The sequence below is a fragment of the Triticum dicoccoides genome, chromosome 3A (assembly GCF_002162155.2).
Source record: "Triticum dicoccoides isolate Atlit2015 ecotype Zavitan chromosome 3A, WEW_v2.0, whole genome shotgun sequence".
In the NCBI taxonomy this organism is placed as follows: domain Eukaryota; kingdom Viridiplantae; phylum Streptophyta; class Magnoliopsida; order Poales; family Poaceae; genus Triticum; species Triticum dicoccoides.
In genome coordinates, this window is record NC_041384.1 from 549,811,905 (window position 1) to 549,830,846 (window position 18,942).

General features: G+C 46.2%; 3 protein-coding genes across 6 annotated transcripts in view; 1 reads left to right on the plus strand and 2 right to left on the minus strand.

The window, feature by feature from the left end:
- LOC119269109 overlaps positions 1–12,438 on the plus strand; it is a 14,025-nt gene extending 1,587 nt beyond the window's left edge. The window contains exons 2-9 of one of the 4 annotated variants that reach the window (XR_005133463.1): positions 397–1,136; positions 2,050–3,206; positions 4,363–4,442; positions 4,527–5,160; positions 5,241–5,322; positions 5,704–5,867; positions 10,661–10,708; positions 11,974–12,060. Coding sequence is in view for 3 of the 4 variants with exons in the window: in XM_037550865.1 (XP_037406762.1) it covers positions 397–1,136; positions 2,050–3,206; positions 4,363–4,442; positions 4,527–5,160; positions 5,241–5,322; positions 10,661–10,708; positions 11,974–12,177 (2,945 nt within the window). In the remaining variant the exon portion in view is untranslated. Of the gene's footprint in view, positions 1–396; positions 1,137–2,049; positions 3,207–4,362; positions 4,443–4,526; positions 5,161–5,240; positions 5,323–5,703; positions 5,868–10,660; positions 10,709–11,973 lie in introns of those variants that run through there. The other 3 variants (XM_037550865.1, XM_037550866.1, XM_037550867.1) reach the window with 3 other exon arrangements.
- A 270-nt stretch (positions 12,439–12,708) lies between these two features.
- On the minus strand, positions 12,709–14,307 carry LOC119272083 (serpin-Z1-like). The gene is made up of 2 exons (XM_037553671.1): positions 13,804–14,307; positions 12,709–13,702 (listed from the first exon to the last, which is right to left on the minus strand). The coding sequence occupies exons 1-2, from the start codon at positions 14,179–14,181 to the stop codon at positions 12,908–12,910; spliced, it is 1,173 nt and encodes a 390-aa protein (XP_037409568.1). The 5' UTR covers positions 14,182–14,307; the 3' UTR covers positions 12,709–12,907.
- A 359-nt stretch (positions 14,308–14,666) lies between these two features.
- On the minus strand, positions 14,667–17,510 carry LOC119269110. Its single transcript, XM_037550868.1, has 3 exons — positions 17,412–17,510; positions 15,496–17,321; positions 14,667–15,028 (listed from the first exon to the last, which is right to left on the minus strand). Exons 1-3 carry the CDS (start codon positions 17,440–17,442, stop codon positions 14,939–14,941), a joined length of 1,947 nt encoding a protein of 648 aa, XP_037406765.1. The 5' UTR covers positions 17,443–17,510; the 3' UTR covers positions 14,667–14,938.
- Positions 17,511–18,942: the final 1,432 nt, after the last annotated feature.

Here is an 18,942-nt window from a genome sequence, read left to right on the forward strand (position 1 = left end):
CGCGCGGTTCCATTAACCAGAATGAAACCAGCAGGACCTGTAATATCTTTGGGACTGGAGAACATAATAGTAATATTTCCTAGCCTAATTGCAGATGCCCAAATTTTCTTTTGGTAGCGTCATGTTTAAGTACTCTTTTGTAACCAGTTTTATCTATGGCACCCTGAGAGCTTGGACGGGCAGATATGCATCGTATTAACCTTGTTTCCAAGTTGCTCTACTTTTTTATTTAGGCCAAACCTTTGTCAAGCTCTCTCTCTGTATTCTCACATTATTAAAATTTATTTTAGAGTGCATATGTACTTGGTTACAAGACTGAAATCTTTATAGTGAAAGCACTTATCTCCTACCATGTTCAGAAACTGTTTTCATTCTTTTCCTCGTCTATCCATACAGGTTGCACAAGTGTACAACGTATCTTAGCTAAGCTGATTCCTCAATATGCCTCGTATTGTCCTACTGCACTTGAGGCAGCAGCTAAAGTCTCCATCAAGATGTACAATTGGAACTTGGCCATTGTAACAAGAGGGGATGATGCAGATGGCGTGGCATATCGGACTGCTAGGGCTTGTATTGTTGGCTTAGTTGACATATGCGCCACAGCATCTCTTGAAGCTCCCAAGTCATCTGTTATCACAGGAATCTGTTCCGCAGTCTATATGACTGTCCTCACTTTCTTCATTTCAACATTTGATGGGAAGGATATCCATCATATAGGCTCCAGAAGACTTTCAAAGCTTCAGGACCCCATGGAGTTATTAGACATTTTAAAGCAGGAGTCAGGGGATGACAGCCAACTGGCACATGATTGTTTGTTTGAACTGAGGGCACAATCCTTGCTATGCATATTTCTTTTATCCCCAGAGAATCTACTAGAAGCGTGTTTTGCGTTGATTGCTTCTGCAGAAACTGACCGTATAAGAGGACTGTACTTTTTAAATCAGCTGACCTGTAATGTGAGCAATGATATCTCAGATCTTGCTCTGGACAATAAGGCTGATGTGGCCTCGCAGTGTACTGAGATGGAAATAGATCTGTCTGGCACCAAAGAGATTGTTGATTCAAAGCCTTCTTCTGATGCGTCTGGCGTTTCAGGAAGGTCTATGGTAGAATCAAATGAGTGTTACATCACAATGGTATGTACATTTTTGTCTGATGAAGCATTTTCACCTTCTTGGTACATTTGAATTTTGCACAATAGAAACAATAATGGGTTTTGAAGGGGAGCCTTGGCGCAGTGGTAAAGCTGCTGCCTTGTGACCATGAGGTCATGGGTTCCAAGTCCTGGAAACAGCCTCTTACAGAAATGTAGGGAAAGGCTGCGTACTATAGACCCAAAGTGGTCGGACCCTTCCCTGGACCCTGCGCAAGCAGGAGCTACATGCACCAGGTTGCCCTTTAGAAACAATAATGGGTTGTAGCGTACCATGGTAACTCCAGAGAACATTTTGAAACTGATTAATTTGGTTACCCATCTACTTCGGCTTTTACATTGGTTTGGTTATGGATAGTTGAATCAAGCACTGTTTTTTCATTTCCTGTTTATAATGATGGTCTGCAGACATTTAAGGTTAAGTCAGAAATTTATTAGCCAGATTTGCTATGGGAAAAGGATATATTATGCATGCCTTTTAGAGATTGATTATTTATGTTGACTTAAGCTAGTGTTACTATAAAATTATGACTCGGCAACTCGCAATTTCCTAATGGCCGTGTGAGTACCTATGTTACTTCCTGCCCTTTTTTTTATGGTTGGGTGTTGACATAGACCCTTGGTTAGTTCATGTTTCTGTGTGGATAGGGATGAACTGATTTTGCCCTTCCAACAGTCACTATTCTCTTGTGAACAAGTATTAATGGAACGGTTTCTTTTTTGTAATAAAAAAAAGAAAATATGGGGGGAGGAAAAAGTGCACGGGCACTTAGGAGTAGATAATGAGTTGGTGATCTCTTGGGTCTTCGTTGCAATCTTCCACTTAATTATCTGGTAAAATCCTGTCCTCTGGCTTTGCTTCACGTTGCAGTGACCTTTTTTTTTAATTCACGCAGGCAATATCTAGACATCCATCTTTGAGAGGTTGGATACTGCGGAGGTACAAAAAATTATGCGATTCCTGTGGATCTACTGTGCTTTCAGAGGTATCATCTTGTTTAAAAGTTTTGGGCTCTTTATCAGAACTCGATGAGGATAAAAGTTCCATGGACTGTGAACCATCAGTGCTGGAGAAGCCTGACAAAAGTGCAGGAGAAAAAACTGTCAATATTGATACCCATGTATTAAAGTCTGTGCAGACAGATGATGTGAAAACTGAGAAGCAAGCAGATGCGAAAACTGGTGGCCGCAAGAGTGCAAGACCTGATCTTTATGTTGCTTCTGTCTCGAGCGATGTAATTTCGGTCTCAAAGGAACTTTGGGTTGGTTCACTGGGAAATAGTGCTGCAGAGGCACTAGTTCGATCTAAATTCGAGGAGTTTGGCCCATTAACAAACTTTTTATTTTATCCTTCCAAAGAATTTGCCTTGATTGAATATGGAAACATAGTGCACGCTGTTCGGGCATGTGGATATATGCGGGGCTCCTCTATTTGGGGTGGTGATCTTCAAATAAGGTATTTAGATAGACTTATAGGTAGCAAGGGATTTGTTGGTGGTATAGCTGTTGGTGAAAGCTGCCATATTTATGTTGGTAAGGTCAAGAATCAGAAAGAAAAAGATGAGGTGTTCGATGAATTGAAGTCAGCAGGCCTGAAGAGGCCATGTGGCTGTATCGATATCTCCGGCGAAAATGCTTTCATTCTTGAATTTGAGACATCAGTTGATGCAGCTGTTGCAAAAGCCCATATTAGGCGCCAAGCTCATTCAGATGTTTGTTCCCAGGATAAGAATACATCTGTTCATCAACTTTTGGTACATAACATGGACAAGTCAATCCCTGAGACGGAATTTATCAATGCTTTCTCACGATTTGGTGAGGTCAGTAGGTGGCAGTTTAATCGGATTGATGGGAGCTGCTTGATAGATTATGAATCACACAGTGCTGCTGCCTGTGCAAAGTCGCAGATGCATGGTGCAAGGTTTGGCTTGAAGTTGATTAGTGTTGAATCTAGGACATGCAGCGTAGGAGCTGTTCACGACAAAACATTTTCACCTGTTATTCGAATGCCAGCCCAGAACCTTCCGGACAGCAGCAGTCACCATGAGATCAGGTTAACCTTTTCTCTAGTTCTTACATGGATGGTTTCTTGGTTGGACCTGTTGTTATTTGGTGTTCACATAGACTTTCTAAATAGATAAACTACCATACTACGAGACCATAACAGAAACATAATAGGTAAGATAATGTCCCGCACATGGGTGGTTATCGACAAGCTAAACCAAAGCATAGAAGTCACTGGTGGTTAATTTGATTAGAACATAAATCCCAAAACATGCTTTATGACCATGTCTCTTCTTTGGACGACTTCTCAGTCAGATTAATGTGATTGTGGGACCATCCATCCCATGATATTTATAAACATGTCAACTTTAGATATGCAACTGGGCATGTTTTGTCTGCCTATTTTTAGCATGCTATTTCTGGTCGTCTAACTAGAATTTTATGAAGATGCAACATTTGAATTTAAATATACCATGGAAGATACTTCTTGATTTTACCTCTTTTTTGTCAATGTGATTGTTACATGGGAAATTGGTTTGTTTTGTGGCACTACGGTTGGCATATGTTATTGTTAGCACTACACATATATTGTTGCTGCCTTATGTTTTTTCATATGCACTATTTATTTATTTGTCAGTCCTTAAGTACAGAGTACATCAGATTCACTCTGCTCCCGATCCAGTACAAAATTGAGCTTTTGATAAGTATCCTATGAGGAGAGTAGCGGGGTACTCTGAAGTGTTACCACCACTAGTACATGCTCGTGCCTCTTGGGGTATTGTATCATTGGATCTGGTTACATGTTCAAAATATGCTACATACATATAGGTTATAGCTGATATTGGCATACTGCAATCATGCAGTGCATATGGAAACAACAAACAAACAAACATGAGTAGTGGAAATTATAATTCACAACTCATGATTCTTAATACCAGCTTGCAATTGCGATCACGGAAGTTGCATCTAGGATTTACTTAAACACATACTTGAACACTCATTACCATGCCTTCCTCTTATGTTAAATAAATCAGAAATATATGGTGCCTCGAAAGCATCAGAACACGGTGCCCTCTTATTTAATTTATATAACATGCAGACATAATTTTCTTGCTTACCAATACCAATTTATGTATATTATTTATGATGTTTACACACCACAAGGGAAAGTTTGCCATGTTGCATGACAATTATACTTATTTCAGTGATGGGAACATATGCAGGAATCCAAGGGTTTCAGCTTATCATACAGGTTACACAGTACAAGGGGATCGGCCAATATATGGTCAGTATTGTTTAACGAAACATAAACTTTGCAAGCTTGTGCATAATATAGTTCCAATGTAACAATCCGTTGCTTGGTGTGCAGGTCCACCACCTCCCAATACACAACAATTATGGCAGTACAAGGATCTAGAGTCAAACAGGGCTCCACAAGGAATGCCTCCCTGCCCACCTGTTTCCGCACATCGTTCTTCTGTAATGCCACCACCACCACCTCCTATCCAAACTTCTTTTGTTCGTCCTGTATATCCTGGTCCGGGCAGTCCATGGGAAAACACTACACCAAATCCACCCTTCGGCCGTGTTTCTCCTCGCATGATGCCCGGAAGTAGCTTCCGTATTCCATCTGCTCCTCCTCCTTTCATACCGTCTTGTGTCACCCCTCTTACACAGCTTCCTGGAAGCTCAGCACAGCATTCAGAGAAAATGCCACCACCTATACCAAATGTAGCTCCCTCACCATTTACACCTCTAGATATGCCACCTCCACCACTATCTCCACCACCATTACCTGTTTCCGAGCCACCTTCTGTTCCACCGCCCCCAAGTTCTCCTCCGGCACAACCTTCAACTGATCCTTGTAATTCACAGAAGCCATCCCCTCATCCTCAATGGCAGGGTTCTCTTACAAAAAGCGGCATACACTACTGCACAATCTATGCAAGTAGAATAGAGTTGGATGCCTGTAGATACGAAAGTACTGTTTCTGAACCAGCAGAGTAAGGCTCACATAAATTTACTCTTATTTGCGCATTGCTAATTTGTTACATTATATGTTAACCTTGTTTGCACATTTCAGATGGCCCTCAAGATTAGATGTTCTAAAGCGCACAGCTTTCCAGCACGCAAAGACAATCATCTCCAATGCTCCACCTAATAAAGTAAGATTCTGAGGTCATGTACTCAGAAATATATCTAACCTACTTGTACTTTAAATTTTTAAGATTCTTAAGTTGTCGCAGTGATAAAGGGTGTCATTTTCTTGTACATAACACATCATCTTTTCTGACTAATTGCCATGTTTTCACTAAATATGCTTTTAATCTGCAAACTTACATATAAACTGTGACACTGCGCCAATAGAACATTCTTTGTTTGGGTCTGTTACCTGGAAGATACGAAAGCACTATTTGATGGGCGATGTTCCCAACAAATGACTTGTTCTTTATACCGTGAAGGCCCACCTTTTCTCATTTCTTCTATTCCTTGGTCAGTTTCTCCCTTATGTTTCCCAACCTCCTCTTTTCTTCCTTGTTCTTCAGTTTTCTACTATTTTGTAAATTGCCGGAGTTTGACTCCTTTGGTGGCGGTGCTATGTCCCTCAACGTCTGCCGATACTCTAGGTTTAGCGAGGATCTTGCGTTGCCGTCGGGCACCTCCTCAGTGCTGCTGGCTTCCACCTCCTCTGGCCCCACACTCCGCTGCTGTAGGTGCCTCACTTGTCTTCATCGCTGTCTTTCTTTTCTTGCTTTCGGCTCCGTATAAGGTGTGGGAATGTCTGTTTCTTAGTATTTTTGTATGCCAGTTTTGTTTTATTCATGGCAAAGTTCTATAATGTTAAAGCTCCAGTTGTTTGGGCTGAAAGTTGATTTTGTAGATTTTGAAAGCCTGAATTGTTTTGATTACAAAGTTGGCATGTAATGAACTGAAAGTTGGCTCATCCGAATGAAAGTTGGTTCTCATCTAATTGAGAATACGTGTTCATTCGTTTGATTCAATGTTGAAAGTTTTGAATCCAGACCTCTGGAAGTTGACGAATTGTGAAAAAATAACATTTAGGAAGTTGAGTTCGACAGTTCTTTAAATTTCTTGCTATCCTTGTCCTCGACAACAGCGCCACTTCTGGATACAAAGGTAGGAGGTGGGAGGGGGCAGGCGTTTATTGCCCCAACAGATGTAGGCCCCGTGCATGTCGGTCTCTGTCAGAAACTGATCATTCCACCGATTGTCTGAAAAACATGGGTCCACTGTATCAAGGCAGGGGCAGCAGCATGGGAGGAGTCCATGTGAGAGAAGAATGAAAGTCATTGGGAAAGCGTAGCATTATGAAAGCGTCCAATTGCATTAGGAAAGAGCTAATAAGTCCAATCATACTAGGAGAGGTCAGAGACCCGAGCATCCATTATAATATATAAGGATGGAGTGTATCTGCTTTGCAATCAAGCAAGAGCAATCAATCTGATCTTCCCGTTATTCTCTAGTCTCAACCTATGTCTACCCAATCCCTTGCAGCCACGTCGCCTGGTATTCAGCACAGTAGTTATCCTGTTGTGGATCTAGGTTCACAACATTTGGTATCATAGCCGACCAGACCACCATGGTTTTTGCTGCCAAGACGATATCGTGAAGGATCCTTCATGTCTCTACCTTACCGCTGACAGTGTGCTTCATCAGGTCTTTGATCCTTATGGAGTAGTGGAGGCGATCAGAAATTTTCTAGCAAGGGCATGGATCGTGGTCTTCGTTGAATATATGGTTTAGACCATGATGCAGCATGAGCTTTCACGAATTTACAGGATTGCAATATCCTGGTACCGAGTCATTCCCTATATCATCTGGCATTAGACATTGCAGAGTCAATGGTGGTGACAAAACATGATGCAGCGGTGGCAGCAGCACGGTCGCAAGAAGCAGCAGCAGAGTCATCGCAAGAAGCAGCAGAGGTGCAACAGACACAGCCAAGAAAGGAGGACCAACAAGATGCAAAGCCAGTGCAGCCACACAGCGGAGGGACCCGTTTCAGTAGTGAAGGCGAAGCATCAAGTTGTGGTAGCAGCTGAAGCACGTGATTGCAAGCAATGGGGATGTGCAGGCGTCGTGTGGTGCAGGTCAGGAAGGAAGCTAGCAAGGAGGGCGAGTTGCTGAGGAAGGAAAGAAAGCAATGTTGACAAGAAGAATTGGAGCAAGATTCATGTGTGGCAGGCTGCAAGAATCAATCACACCCAGGTGCACATAGATTCTTAATCGATCCAGGAGATAGTCGAGGACTCGAGCAACTTTTAAGGAAGAAAACCAAAACCATTAAAGGAAGTATGGGTTTTATTCGGTGCATTTGACAGCTAAGACAGAATAGGACAAATTGGAAAGATAATTTCATGCACCAAAACCATAGTTTCAAAATCCAGATGGTTAGTGAACCGGTCGAGCGACTGGTTCACTGGTTCGTCCGGTTCAATGGCGGCAAAAAACAGTCATATTTAATTAATATTTAAGCTTACATGAGAAAATAGGACCTCAGATCCCATGGATACACATAATAAAGGGCTTAGCCCACCAATATATCACAAAACGAAGCCACCATGGTGTTCGATCCCCACATGAAACAACTCATTTTAATATTTTTTCGTATTTTCTTCTAAAACATTCTTTTAGTCCTATGAAACCAGACAGGTCGCTGGTTCCCATTATTTCCGGTCAGACAACCGGACTGGTCTGATTTTTTGAACAAAACAAGGGAACTTGGATTGAGCTTTGATTATGTTCCCTTGGAAGAGAGGCCTATAAATGGACAGGGTCCAAAACTTGAGAGATGCCCAATTCTGCGGGAGAGATTCAGGGCTCACACAATTGCAAATTTTTGTCTGAGTTTGCCATCTACTGTCCTTTAAGGAAAGGAGTCCAGCAAGTTATGCATATCAAGCATGCTTGCATATCCTGTTGAATTAGGCCATGAAAAGTTTGGCATGTTTACTTTCAGGTTTGTATCCAACTATCTATCCAGGAGACAAAATTGGAAAGGTTAAGTTGCTTGCATACAAGGAACAGGCCAAGCAGAAAAGGAATGAGAATATCCAGGAGCTAAAAGGAAAGGTTATGTGTTTATACTGTAAAACCATGAGGACCACAGAGCCGGTGCACCTTGATCTCTTCTGTGCTATGAGTCTTACATGTGCGCTAGACTGTCTGTTGTGGTGCAACAGGAGGCACTGCCGACAATGCAACTCCTACAAACTCTAGCGTGCATATATGTCTTTACTTGATGCACTGAAAGAGACCACCGGATCATCTACAATGCGCGTTGGGCTACAAGACTTTATGCTTGAATACAAGGATTTTTTTCCGAAATGGAGGCAAAAGATTTCCTTCATCTATTAAATAAGGAGGGAATAGAGTTTAGAGTTTTACAAATCACCCACATACACGGCATGACAATTACTCACGCAAAATTATAAGCCTTAGTCTTTTAGCTCCCGCGGTAATCCAAAGCTTTGCCTCCTCCAAGATGATGTTAAGAAGGATAGGCGGTGGCGCGCACTTGTGACGGGAACACCCTAGCATTTCTCTCATTCCAAATGGTCCAAGTAACAAGCATGGTGAGTGAGGTCATAGTGCTCCGGTTGGTGACATGGTTGCCGGTTCTCTTGTCCTCCATTTGTGGACGGAATCGGCAAGGTGCCAATCGGCGGTGTCCATGTGTGCAAGGCCAAGCTTGGCGATTATTGACCTCCAAAGCCTAAGCGTGTAGCGGCACTTAAAGAAGAGGTGTGCACCCGTTTGTTGCCCCTTCTGCAGAGAGGGCAAAGGCCACAATTTGCCCAACCCCGTCTCTCCAGGCGATCGGCGGTCCAAATCCTATCTTGAAGAGCCAACCATGCAAAAAAATTGACCTTGGGGGGAGCCCAAACTTTCCAAACCATGCGGTCCATGGGGGAAGAGTTAATCCAAGGAATTGGGCCTTATACACGGTGGCCGCCGTGTAGATCCCGTCATTCGAGTGCTTCCAAACAATATCATCCTCGAGGTGCTCATCAAGATGGAAACCATTTACAAGCATCCAAAGAGTGAAAATGTCCGAATGTGTTCACCGGAGACGACGGTGTTGTAGTTGATTTTGAAGATCCATGCATTCCCCTTGAGAGCCTCCCTAACCTTCTAGTTCTTTCTCCTCAAGGCCTAAAAATTTAGTGGTGCAATATCCTTGGGCTTGTGCCCAAGAAGCCAAGGGAAGTCCCAAAACGGTGTTTTGGCGTCGTCCCCCATGGTGATGGTAGCCGAGGCATAGAAGAAGTTGAGATCATCCTCCGTGCAAGGGTTGCCAAATCCTACCCATAATTTGCGGGGTTCCTTCCACTCATACCAAAGCCATCTTAGCCGTAAAGCACGTGCAAACTTGTCGGTATTAAGCACCCTAGGACACCATACTCCTTTGGTGTACAAACCGTTTCCCAACTGACCTTGCATTTGGCGCCCGTCGTCTTGTCTGTACCGGACCAAAGAAAAGCTCTTTCAATCTTGTTTTGGCGTCGTCCCCCACGGTGATGGTAGCCGAGGCATAGAAGAAATTGAGATCATCCTCCGTGCAAGGGTTGCCAAATCCTACCCATAATTTGCGCGGTTCCTTCCACTCATACAAAGCCATCTTAGCCGCAAAGCACGTGCAAACTTGTCGGTATTAAGCACCCCTAGGCCACCATACACCTTCGGTCTAAAAACCGTTTCCCAATTGACCTTGCATTTGGTGCCCGTCATCTTGTCCATACCGGACCAAAGAAAAGCTCTTTCAATCTTGTTTAGGTTATCAAGTGTGCTTGGTGGCACGATGAGAGGCGTGATGGAGTACACCGGTTGGGAGGAGATAACTGACTTGACGAGGGCCGTGTGACCAATAGTTGTGATGTTTGCAAGGATTTTGATATCTTTGGATCAATGCAATGTTATAGTTGTCAGTACGTTCCATATCTTGCAAGTTTAGTTCATAGCTGATTCAGTCAATGATGCGTGATTGCCATTCACCAGTGACACTTGAAGCCACAAATAGCATATTTTGATGTCTCACTCAGTTCACAGTGGTGGTGATTAAAGTGGGGAATCATGATAAATGGATATGCTATTGCTACTAAAAACAAGGTGATTAGGCTTTGAGCAGAAGGTTGACAGCTGATCGTAGGCAATAGTGCTAGTCAAGTTGTAGAGAGTGTGCTGGTTATGTTTTGATGTCTAAAGGTGATATGGCTGGCGACATATTTTTTACGCCATATCTTAATTGCTTAAGTGCTGTGGCTGCAGTCAACATGTATTTTGTAAACAATACTTTATGGCTGTATCGCCTTCAACCCATACCCATACTGGCATTTAACTCTTGTATGGTTTCTCTGACTAAATATAGATGTTTTAAGGATGCTAAGGAGCTCAAATAGTGTGTTGCAGAGAGAAAAGATGATCACCTTTTACTCTTCAATTTGCATAAAAGAATATTAACTTCTATTTTTCATTTTGCAGAAAGAAGTCTGTCGGTTGTTGCCTTGTTCGAATGGTGATCAGAAAGGGGTATGATCAAAATCAACTGCTATGTGATTCAATCCCTTTACTTTTCAAACCATTTTACTTATCGTATATATGCGTCTACATCAATCATGTACTGAACATAATAACCTATTAAAAAATATAATTACCTAAACAGACAGCAGATGGAATTATTGTCACTTTCTGTAATTGATTTATTATGGAAACTAAATACTTGTGAATTCCCCCAAGTATAAAAGAGATAGGAATACCTAGAATTTTTAGTGTGGTCTCCCAGGTTGAGATGAACTGACATGATAGTTACTTGAGGCGGAAATTGAATTTAGACTAGAGAGATTGGTTTGATGAAATGTATCCTGTCTACTTTTGCTGCTGTATTTACTCTCGCAAATGACCTGGAAGTATTCATGTACCACCTGGAATTTACCCTCTTGTTCGAGGCAGTTTTGGATAACACAGCTGTTTAAAAGTATATGTATTAACGCGACAGGCTCAAGACTTATTTGATTGCACTAAATGGGGGTAGCTATCAGTCTGTTATGCTGGATTTTGCATATTGCTTTAGTGACTGTATGATCCATACTGGCACTTTTATCCAGGGGGAACTTTGGTGGAAATGTGTATATGACTTGATCGATACCTGTCATTTTAGGAGCTGTGGTTGAGCAGCCAGAGAGTTATCATCTTGCCAGAAGCCAAAATTGTGTCATTTAGCTGTAGATATCATCAGACAGGGATGATAATTCCATACTGTTCAGGCACCAGTCAGGCAATAGGTGTAGTTTCTTTCCTGACACACATTTTGGGGTTTGATATTTACGACTACATGACTTCTAATCTTGAGTCATAGATGTTATGATCTTGTGCAAGTTTTACTGTTTATAAACACCAAAGAGAACTTTAAGCAACTCTGGTCTGCCTCTGTTTTGCCCTCAGACGTGTAGATTTAGGTTTTACCTTTTCTCTGGAGTTGAGTTAATTTCAAATAATGAACGTTGAAGAGATGTAGACCTGCTGGCCTGCATAAGCTGCAGTATGCAGAATAACAGCAGCATATTGTCGTATTAATTGCAGCTCATCACCTAAGAATTCTGAGATGTCATCTAAGGGCTTGAGTGGCTTTACAAGTTGAAAACTTATGAATTTGCAGATCATGTGTGTGCTTTAGTGGATTTACAAGTTCAAAACTTGTGAATTCAACTTTCAGAATGTAATAGTCAGAGATTGCTTCTTTTGAAACTTCATGATAAAGTAGTTGTCTAAGCATAATTACCTTTTGCATCTCGCAGTTCCGGGATTTCATCTCCTATCTGAAGCTGAACAAGTACGCCGGGGTCATAAAGATTGCTCCTGTGAAGCCCATGGGGTCGAGGCTGCTATTTATTCTTCCTCCCACATCCGAGGTGTTTGGACTGCTAGGCCTTCCGCCTCAACCGACTGAGTGTCTAATCGCTGTGGTTCTGCCAAAGGAAACAACCACTGAAGTGTCTTGATATAGTTTGTCGTGTATGTAAATCGTAAACCTTGATTGTAGAACGTGTATGTAATAATCCTTGTCGCTGCTGGCTTTGCGCACAGTAAACAGTTCTTGCGTCTATTAGTATGGCGCTGTGATTCCTTTTGTTTTTTCTACATTAGAATGTTAGCCCTTTTGAAAATAAGCATTCTTCCCATGCGTTGTAGCACTCCAGTCCTACAATCTATGTTTAGCAACTGAATTGCTAAATCTGAACTGCACGATGACAGGGTCTACTTTAGATTCTAGAGTTCTCTTTATGACCCAGGAAGCTCCTGGTATTCAAATTTTATGTTCAGTAGTAACTTCATGCTGAGATATCTCGTCCTCCTGAAACCATTAAAAAACTGCAGCTCAATGTTTACTGTTTATATGCGTCTGATGCCGTTGTTTTTGACATGTGTGTTTTCAGGTCTGTGTACCATTTTCGATTGCTGGCAAGTGTGAAACTTTCTGTTGCACATAGGTTTTATGTCTCCTTCATTTCTGGTGTCCCTTTCGAAGTGTATCTTGGATCCACATAGCAAAGATGGTATTCCCTCCAATCATATTGGAGTACTGGACACATCTTTGAAAAGGCAAGTAATGTATCAACAGGCAGAAAAGTTCACTAAAAGAAGAAAAAGGACACTACACATTACACAAAATAACATCCTGAAAGCCCCAAAAGTTAAAAGATACTTTGTTTTGTGTCTGCACAGCCAGATTCATGGAACCAACGGATTGATCACTTGCCCGGCGAAAACCACGACGCCGCTGAGCTCCTCCTTGATCAAGAACACGAACGGGTGGTCGGCCACGAAGTCCACAACCTGAACCGGCGTCCTCACCGCCGCGGCGCCAAAGGACGCAACAACGGCACTCGCCGCGGCCGCCTCCGTCCCTTCCTCGTTCACCTCGACGAAGGACTGGTGGAAGACAGCCGACACGACGAGCGGCGCCGCCGAATCCAGCATCTCGGAGAAGTCGGCGGCGAGGGGCGCGAACGGCAGGCGCAGGCCGAGGTCCTGCAGCAGCTCGGTCGCGTCCGTCTTGCACGAGATGGTGAACCTGGGCACCTTGAAGGCGCCGACCGGGACCTGGGCCGTCAGCGTCGTGGAGCTCTCCAGCAGCGCCGGGTCGGACCCCAGCCTGTGCAGCAGGCTCTGCAGTCCGTCCCGCTCGTCGGGGAGGTAGATGTACATGGAGAAGTACCGCCGCTCGCGGCCGCGCGCGTACGGCAGCCTCAGCACCTTGTAGCCGGAGCGGCAGGCGACGTGCTGCTGGCGGTCGCTGCTCGACATGAAGGGCGCGCGGACGCTGCCGCCGGCGGGGAGGTGGAAGGTGTCGTCGAGGGTGAGCCGGGGGTCGAACTTGCGGCACCAGGCGCCCTTGAAGTAGAGCGCGTTCCCGAGCACGGCCAGCGTCGCGCCGTTGATGGAGCCCTGGGGCAGGAGGCCCTTGATCCGGCCCGCCGTCGCGCTCTCGAACCACCGGTTGATCTGGGTTCTCGCCTCCTCTGGCTGCATCGAGACACGGACGCGAATCGTGAGCCGATCGTTGCGAGATTCCGGGGCGAATTTCGTGGAAAAATGTTGCAGAGGGAGGGTACAGGCAGCCTCACCATGTCCTTGAAGGACGCCGGGAGTGCCTGGGCGCGGTAGTGCTGGGAGACGAGGGCGGCGTAGGCGACCTTGAGGCGCATGGCGGCGTCGACCCACACGCCGTTGGCGAAGCGCACGCTGGGCCCGCCGTCGTCGCCGGGGCTGTCGGAGAGGAGGCGCAGCGCGACGTGGGACGCGAGCGCGGCGTGCGCGGGGCCGAGGAAGGCGACGACCTGGTCGAGCGTGGCGCCCCGGGCGCCCGCGCCGAGCAGCGCCAGCGCGGCGTGGATGGAGAGAGGGGAGACTGCGAGGTTGGCGCCCGATGCGGCCGCCGTGCCACCAGCGCAGGCGAGGTGGCGGAGCACGCGCATGGCGAAGGCGGCCTCCGCGAGCTCCATGGCGGGCCCTGGCTCTGGTCGGCGGGTGGGGTGGGGGTTTTGGTTGCGACGGCGAGGGGTCTGGTTTTGGGCTCTGTAGTTCAAGTTCCGTGCAGCAAAGCAAATGGTGCGTGCGCTGGACGCGAGGTGTTGTGCCGCGTCGCGTTGGTGGGACGCTTCGGATTTCCCTTCTGCCAAATGACTGAATGAGCCTTCCACTGGTTCCACGTCGATGGGTTGCTTATGATTTAGGCTGATAAACTATCCAATCTTTTCTCAGAAATTTGAACCTTCTATTTAAACCTTCCTGTAATGTTAACCAGAGTCTTAAATTTACTGGGATCGTTTTCTTTTATAAGAAACTGAACTGGAGAAGGAAGGTAATACAACACTAAGTTGTGACACCTCTGAATCCGGGGGCCAACATAATTCAGAGATTAATCAGGAGAATAATGACTAATTCGATAGAGTGGGTGAGATTAACTTGCCCAATACCACCAACAATCTCTGTTTTACCCATGTCAACAAAAGAAAAAACACTCTGTTTCACCGTTAGGGACAGGTAACGAGTACAGTACAATAATGTCAAATGCAGATTATACAGGTTTTCTGGGAAACCAAACACACTGCAAGCCTTTTACACTAGTTAACCTATTACAGCTACAGCACCAAATCTTAGCATCGTTGGGTTACAACTAGGTGATGTCTCCTACAGCTCCCAGCACCACACGAAGAATCAGCAGCCGACATCAGCAAAATGCACCGTGTTTGCCTTGGCTCAAGGAGAAGCCAGTTTACGGAGACGGTTTGAACGCCTCAGCGGAGTCGGTGTAGCATCCACCTTCTCTTCTTCTGCTCTTGCAGTCTCCTGTTAAACAGAATAACACATCGAGTTAATAGCAAGCTTGAAGCACTGTGGGGAATAAAAGCTTGAAAGCAAACTTAATGCCTGGGGCATAATGGTAATGATAAGATAAATCTGAAGCACTGTGCGTAGATGTATTTAACTTAATTTATTTTCAAATGTGCAATGTAAGGTGTTCTGGATCAGACTATTAAGTAAGACTAGCAATGATGATTTCACATATATCATAATAGTGGCCACTAATGTGAATGTTCTAAGGTAGTAACTACTTTTGTGTACCTGTCTAATTTGCAGGGCCAAAATACCTGTTTGGTGTAAGTTCAGATAATTCTAGAACTCACTTCCTAAGGAACTAAAATGCAATGCCAACAGATGTCCTCAAAAGGCAGGATAATCTCATATGACGCACTCACACTTCGCACACAAAAATACAACGCCAAAAGATGTCTGGAAAAGAAACAAGAATTTACCTTCTTTCTTGCTGCTTGAAGACCAGGGGTTTGCATTTTGTCAGAATCCTTTTGCGTCTTGACTACACGCTTCCTCGAAGACATGGATTCCTGAACCGTGACGTCTCCACCATGCTGAATTGAGTCTTTGGCAGACCTCCGTCTTGAGCTATCTGCATCGACAAATGAGAACTCTCCGAGCAACTGAACCACTGGTGGCTTTGATCTGTCAGTATCTTTCTGATCCACAGTACTGCCATCTGAAGCCCTTTCAACGCCACCACCATCCTCTTGCTGAACTTTCTGATCATGATCCCTATGACCACTTGATGGAACATTGAGGCACACAGATTGGTCTGACTCTGACAACAAGGATTGCATAGGAGGCTCCAAGCAGGCAGATGACTCTTGTTTGGGCACAATCCGTTGCACAGGTTGCTCTGAATGGAACGCCGGCAGTGGCACAGTATTATGTGGAGCTAGTACTGGCACTCGCCTGGGTGGAACTGAAGGCATACGTTGTGACACGGGCACCTTGACCTTGCGAGACCTTTGGGAATACTTGATCATAACAGTCACAAGGCCTGCAACAGATAAGCATGCCAGCATCTTCAGCAAATGTGGTTCCACTGCAGACCACAGGATTTTCACCATATCAACAAGTTTCTTGGCACCTTCAGCTGTGTTCTCATACCCCAACGAGTCGAATTCTTCTTGATCCAACCTCTCAGTTTCCAAACCCTTATCATCACTCACCACCTTCACGCTTTCTGATTCCAGAATTTCATCCATGGTGACCAACTGTGGCATGGATTGTTTTGATTCATCTCCCCCTGTCTCTTGAGGAACTAATCCTAGCTTGTTCTCATCCATATCATCGCTGTGGGTGGAACCAAAGGGAACTTCAGTGACATCTCCACCTGAGCATACAACTTCACTGCTTTCTTCAGCATTCTCGAGTGGCCTCATGCTCGCTTCCGATTTCAGCTCGCCTATCCCAGAATCTTCATTCAGAACATCCAAAATCTCGCTGCTCTCATCCCCGATTTGGCATGTAAATTCTCCGAAGGCAACATTAGGGCAGGCATCTGCCATTCCCACCATTGCAACTGCCATGAAATTGCTAGGTGAAGCTCCTGGGCCGTGCAAAGGGATGCCATCGTCACTGCCCCCGACCACAGATTGGCCTATATCTGCCTCATGTTCATACTGAATTGGCCCCGGCAGAGGAACTACCTCGTGAACACCGACATCAGACATGCTCCCATTAAATCCGACGAAACTGACGGGTTCTTCTGAAGTAGTAGCAGGGAAGGGAGCGGAACTCATACAGTAGATGTAGCACAAGAGGCAGGCCGAGGACACGAGCAGCAGCAGCAGTCGCCGCGCCCAGCGGCCTCCCCGTCCTTGCGCAGGCACCACCTCCTCCTCGTCGTCGGCGTCGTCGCACTCGGAGTCGCCCCCTCTCGCCGCCGACGAGCCGGAAGACAGCACCTCGGAGAGCTCGGTGCCCGAGGTGGCGCTGGAGCTGTCGCCGCCCTCCACCTCGCGCCCCAGGCGGAGGATGATCTCGCGGCTCCGCTTGGGGTCGTAGCGCAGGAAGTCGGGCCGCGGCGTGGTGTAGTTCGTCTTGGGGTCGTACGTCCCCGCCCCCCCTCCGGTGGGAGGCGGCGTGGCGAGCGCGGCGGCCTTGGCGGCCGACGCGGCGCCCTCCTGCCCGCGGCCGGCGCCGTTCCGCACCCCCAGAACCTTCTTCCTCTGCGGGGACGCGGGCCCCGCCGCGGCGGGGCGCCTCGGGGCCGCGTTCTCGTCGCCCTCCATGGCCCTGGGGCTTCGTCGCGGGGAACCTGGCCGCGTGAACAAACAAGAACGGACGGATCTGTTAAGGAAGCAGCAGACAAAGATTGGGGGAAATCAAGGAGAGGATCGCTATTTACCTTGGGGGAGAGCTCGCTTGGGCAAATCCATGTCGGCGGCGGCGGTGGCGGCGGGGGCGACGGATCGGGAAAGGGAGGGGAATGGATTTGGGGGAAGGCGGAGGAAAGAAGGAAGGGGATATTTATTTCGAAATTCGAACCGACTGCATCTGCCGAACCGACCGTTGGGGCAAGGCAACTCTACGCTACGCGGGTACGCGCTCTTCACACGTGCACGCCAGCGCGGCGGGCACGTGTTTCCTTGGCTGGATCCTGCGTACATTTTTTTAAAAAAATTGTTTATTCAAATCACGAATCAGTACAGAGTAGGTGACCCTTACAAGCATACTGAAATGCAAAAACAAAAAAACATAAACACCTAAAATACCCTAAAACAACCATAACACAAGAAGATCTTCGGAGCCCTGTGTCATCATCCCTGAATCTTGAGAGAAGACCCCTGCAGCAGAAGGATATGCAACCAGTCGCAAACAGGTCATCATCTTCGACCACGGTACAATTGCCGCCACGCTGTTTCCTCCTTTCTTGACATCAATACTGAGAGGGCATGGACATCAATCCAACACACCTGCAACAGCCGTCGCCATCTTTGGCTTTGAGTACCGCGAGAAGTGTCCCTTCCGGAAGAAAGAGAACTCGAGTCATCCGACCGGTCCAACACCGTGGTCGGGCCATCCGCCCGGGCAAAGCAGGATCTCCCACCAGCATCAGCACATAGAAAGAAGAAGAACAGCAGCAGCAAATCATAACAACAAGGAAGAAGAAGGGTCTTCGTCTCCCTGAATCCATCGCCCATCTGAGGACCCAAACGGCCAGTGCCGATGGACTCCAGCCACCAAAGCCCGCGACCTCAACGAGATCCGGGGATCCTCAACTTCGCTGGCTCCTAGACGAAGGCAAAAGCCTCGCCTGACCGCGAACGGAGCCCGGAGAAACTTATTCCGACGCAACACCACCGCGACGGCCTCGGTAACGTCTCCCTCAACCCTAACCCTACCACACACCCACCTAGCGAACAGACCCGAGATTCCTCCTCCCTCCCGCCGCTGGAGCGGCCGATGGAGAGAGAGGGAACCGGAGGTGTCAGCGGCGGCGCGCAAGGGCCTCGTCGCCTCCTGATCGCCTCGTGCGATCCGATCCAACTTTTCCGGTAACTGAAACCGCCCCTAATTTTTTTTACCGAGACGTGGATCCTGCCAAGTGTCTAGTAGCACCAGCTCTCACCTCACTGTAAATAAGCTTCGATCAAATTTTTTATTTTGCTCATCTATAGAAAAAAGAGTTTGATTGCTCGGTGACAAAGTCGTGTCGCACAGCTCTACGTCGCTTGTATCCTATCACCATGACTTTGTATTTTAGTAGTACTTAGAGCAACTTGAACGCGCCAACCACACTGCTCGGTGCATCCATTTAAACCGAAACGGACACAAATCACAGTCCAACGCACCAACATAAACAGAAACGCATTCGTTTTTTGTTTGCGCGTGATCCACTGCAAGTTCAATTTTGAGCCGTGTTCGTGTCGGCTCAG

Excerpts from the sequence above, each read along its gene's own strand:
- LOC119269110 (XM_037550868.1), bottom strand. The coding sequence starts at position 17,442 with ATGGATTTGCCCAAGCGAGCTCTCCCCCAAG. Across the intron at positions 17,322-17,411 it reads CAAGCGAGCTCTCCCCCAAG|GTTCCCCGCGACGAAGCCCC; the intron begins GTAAATAGCGAT and ends TCACGCGGCCAG. Across the intron at positions 15,029-15,495 it reads TTCAAGCAGCAAGAAAGAAG|GAGACTGCAAGAGCAGAAGA; the intron begins GTAAATTCTTGT and ends TCTGTTTAACAG.
- LOC119272083 (XM_037553671.1), bottom strand. The coding sequence starts at position 14,181 with ATGGAGCTCGCGGAGGCCGCCTTCGCCATGCGCGTGCTCCGCCACCTC. Across the intron at positions 13,703-13,803 it reads CGGCGTCCTTCAAGGACATG|CCAGAGGAGGCGAGAACCCA; the intron begins GTGAGGCTGCCT and ends GTCTCGATGCAG.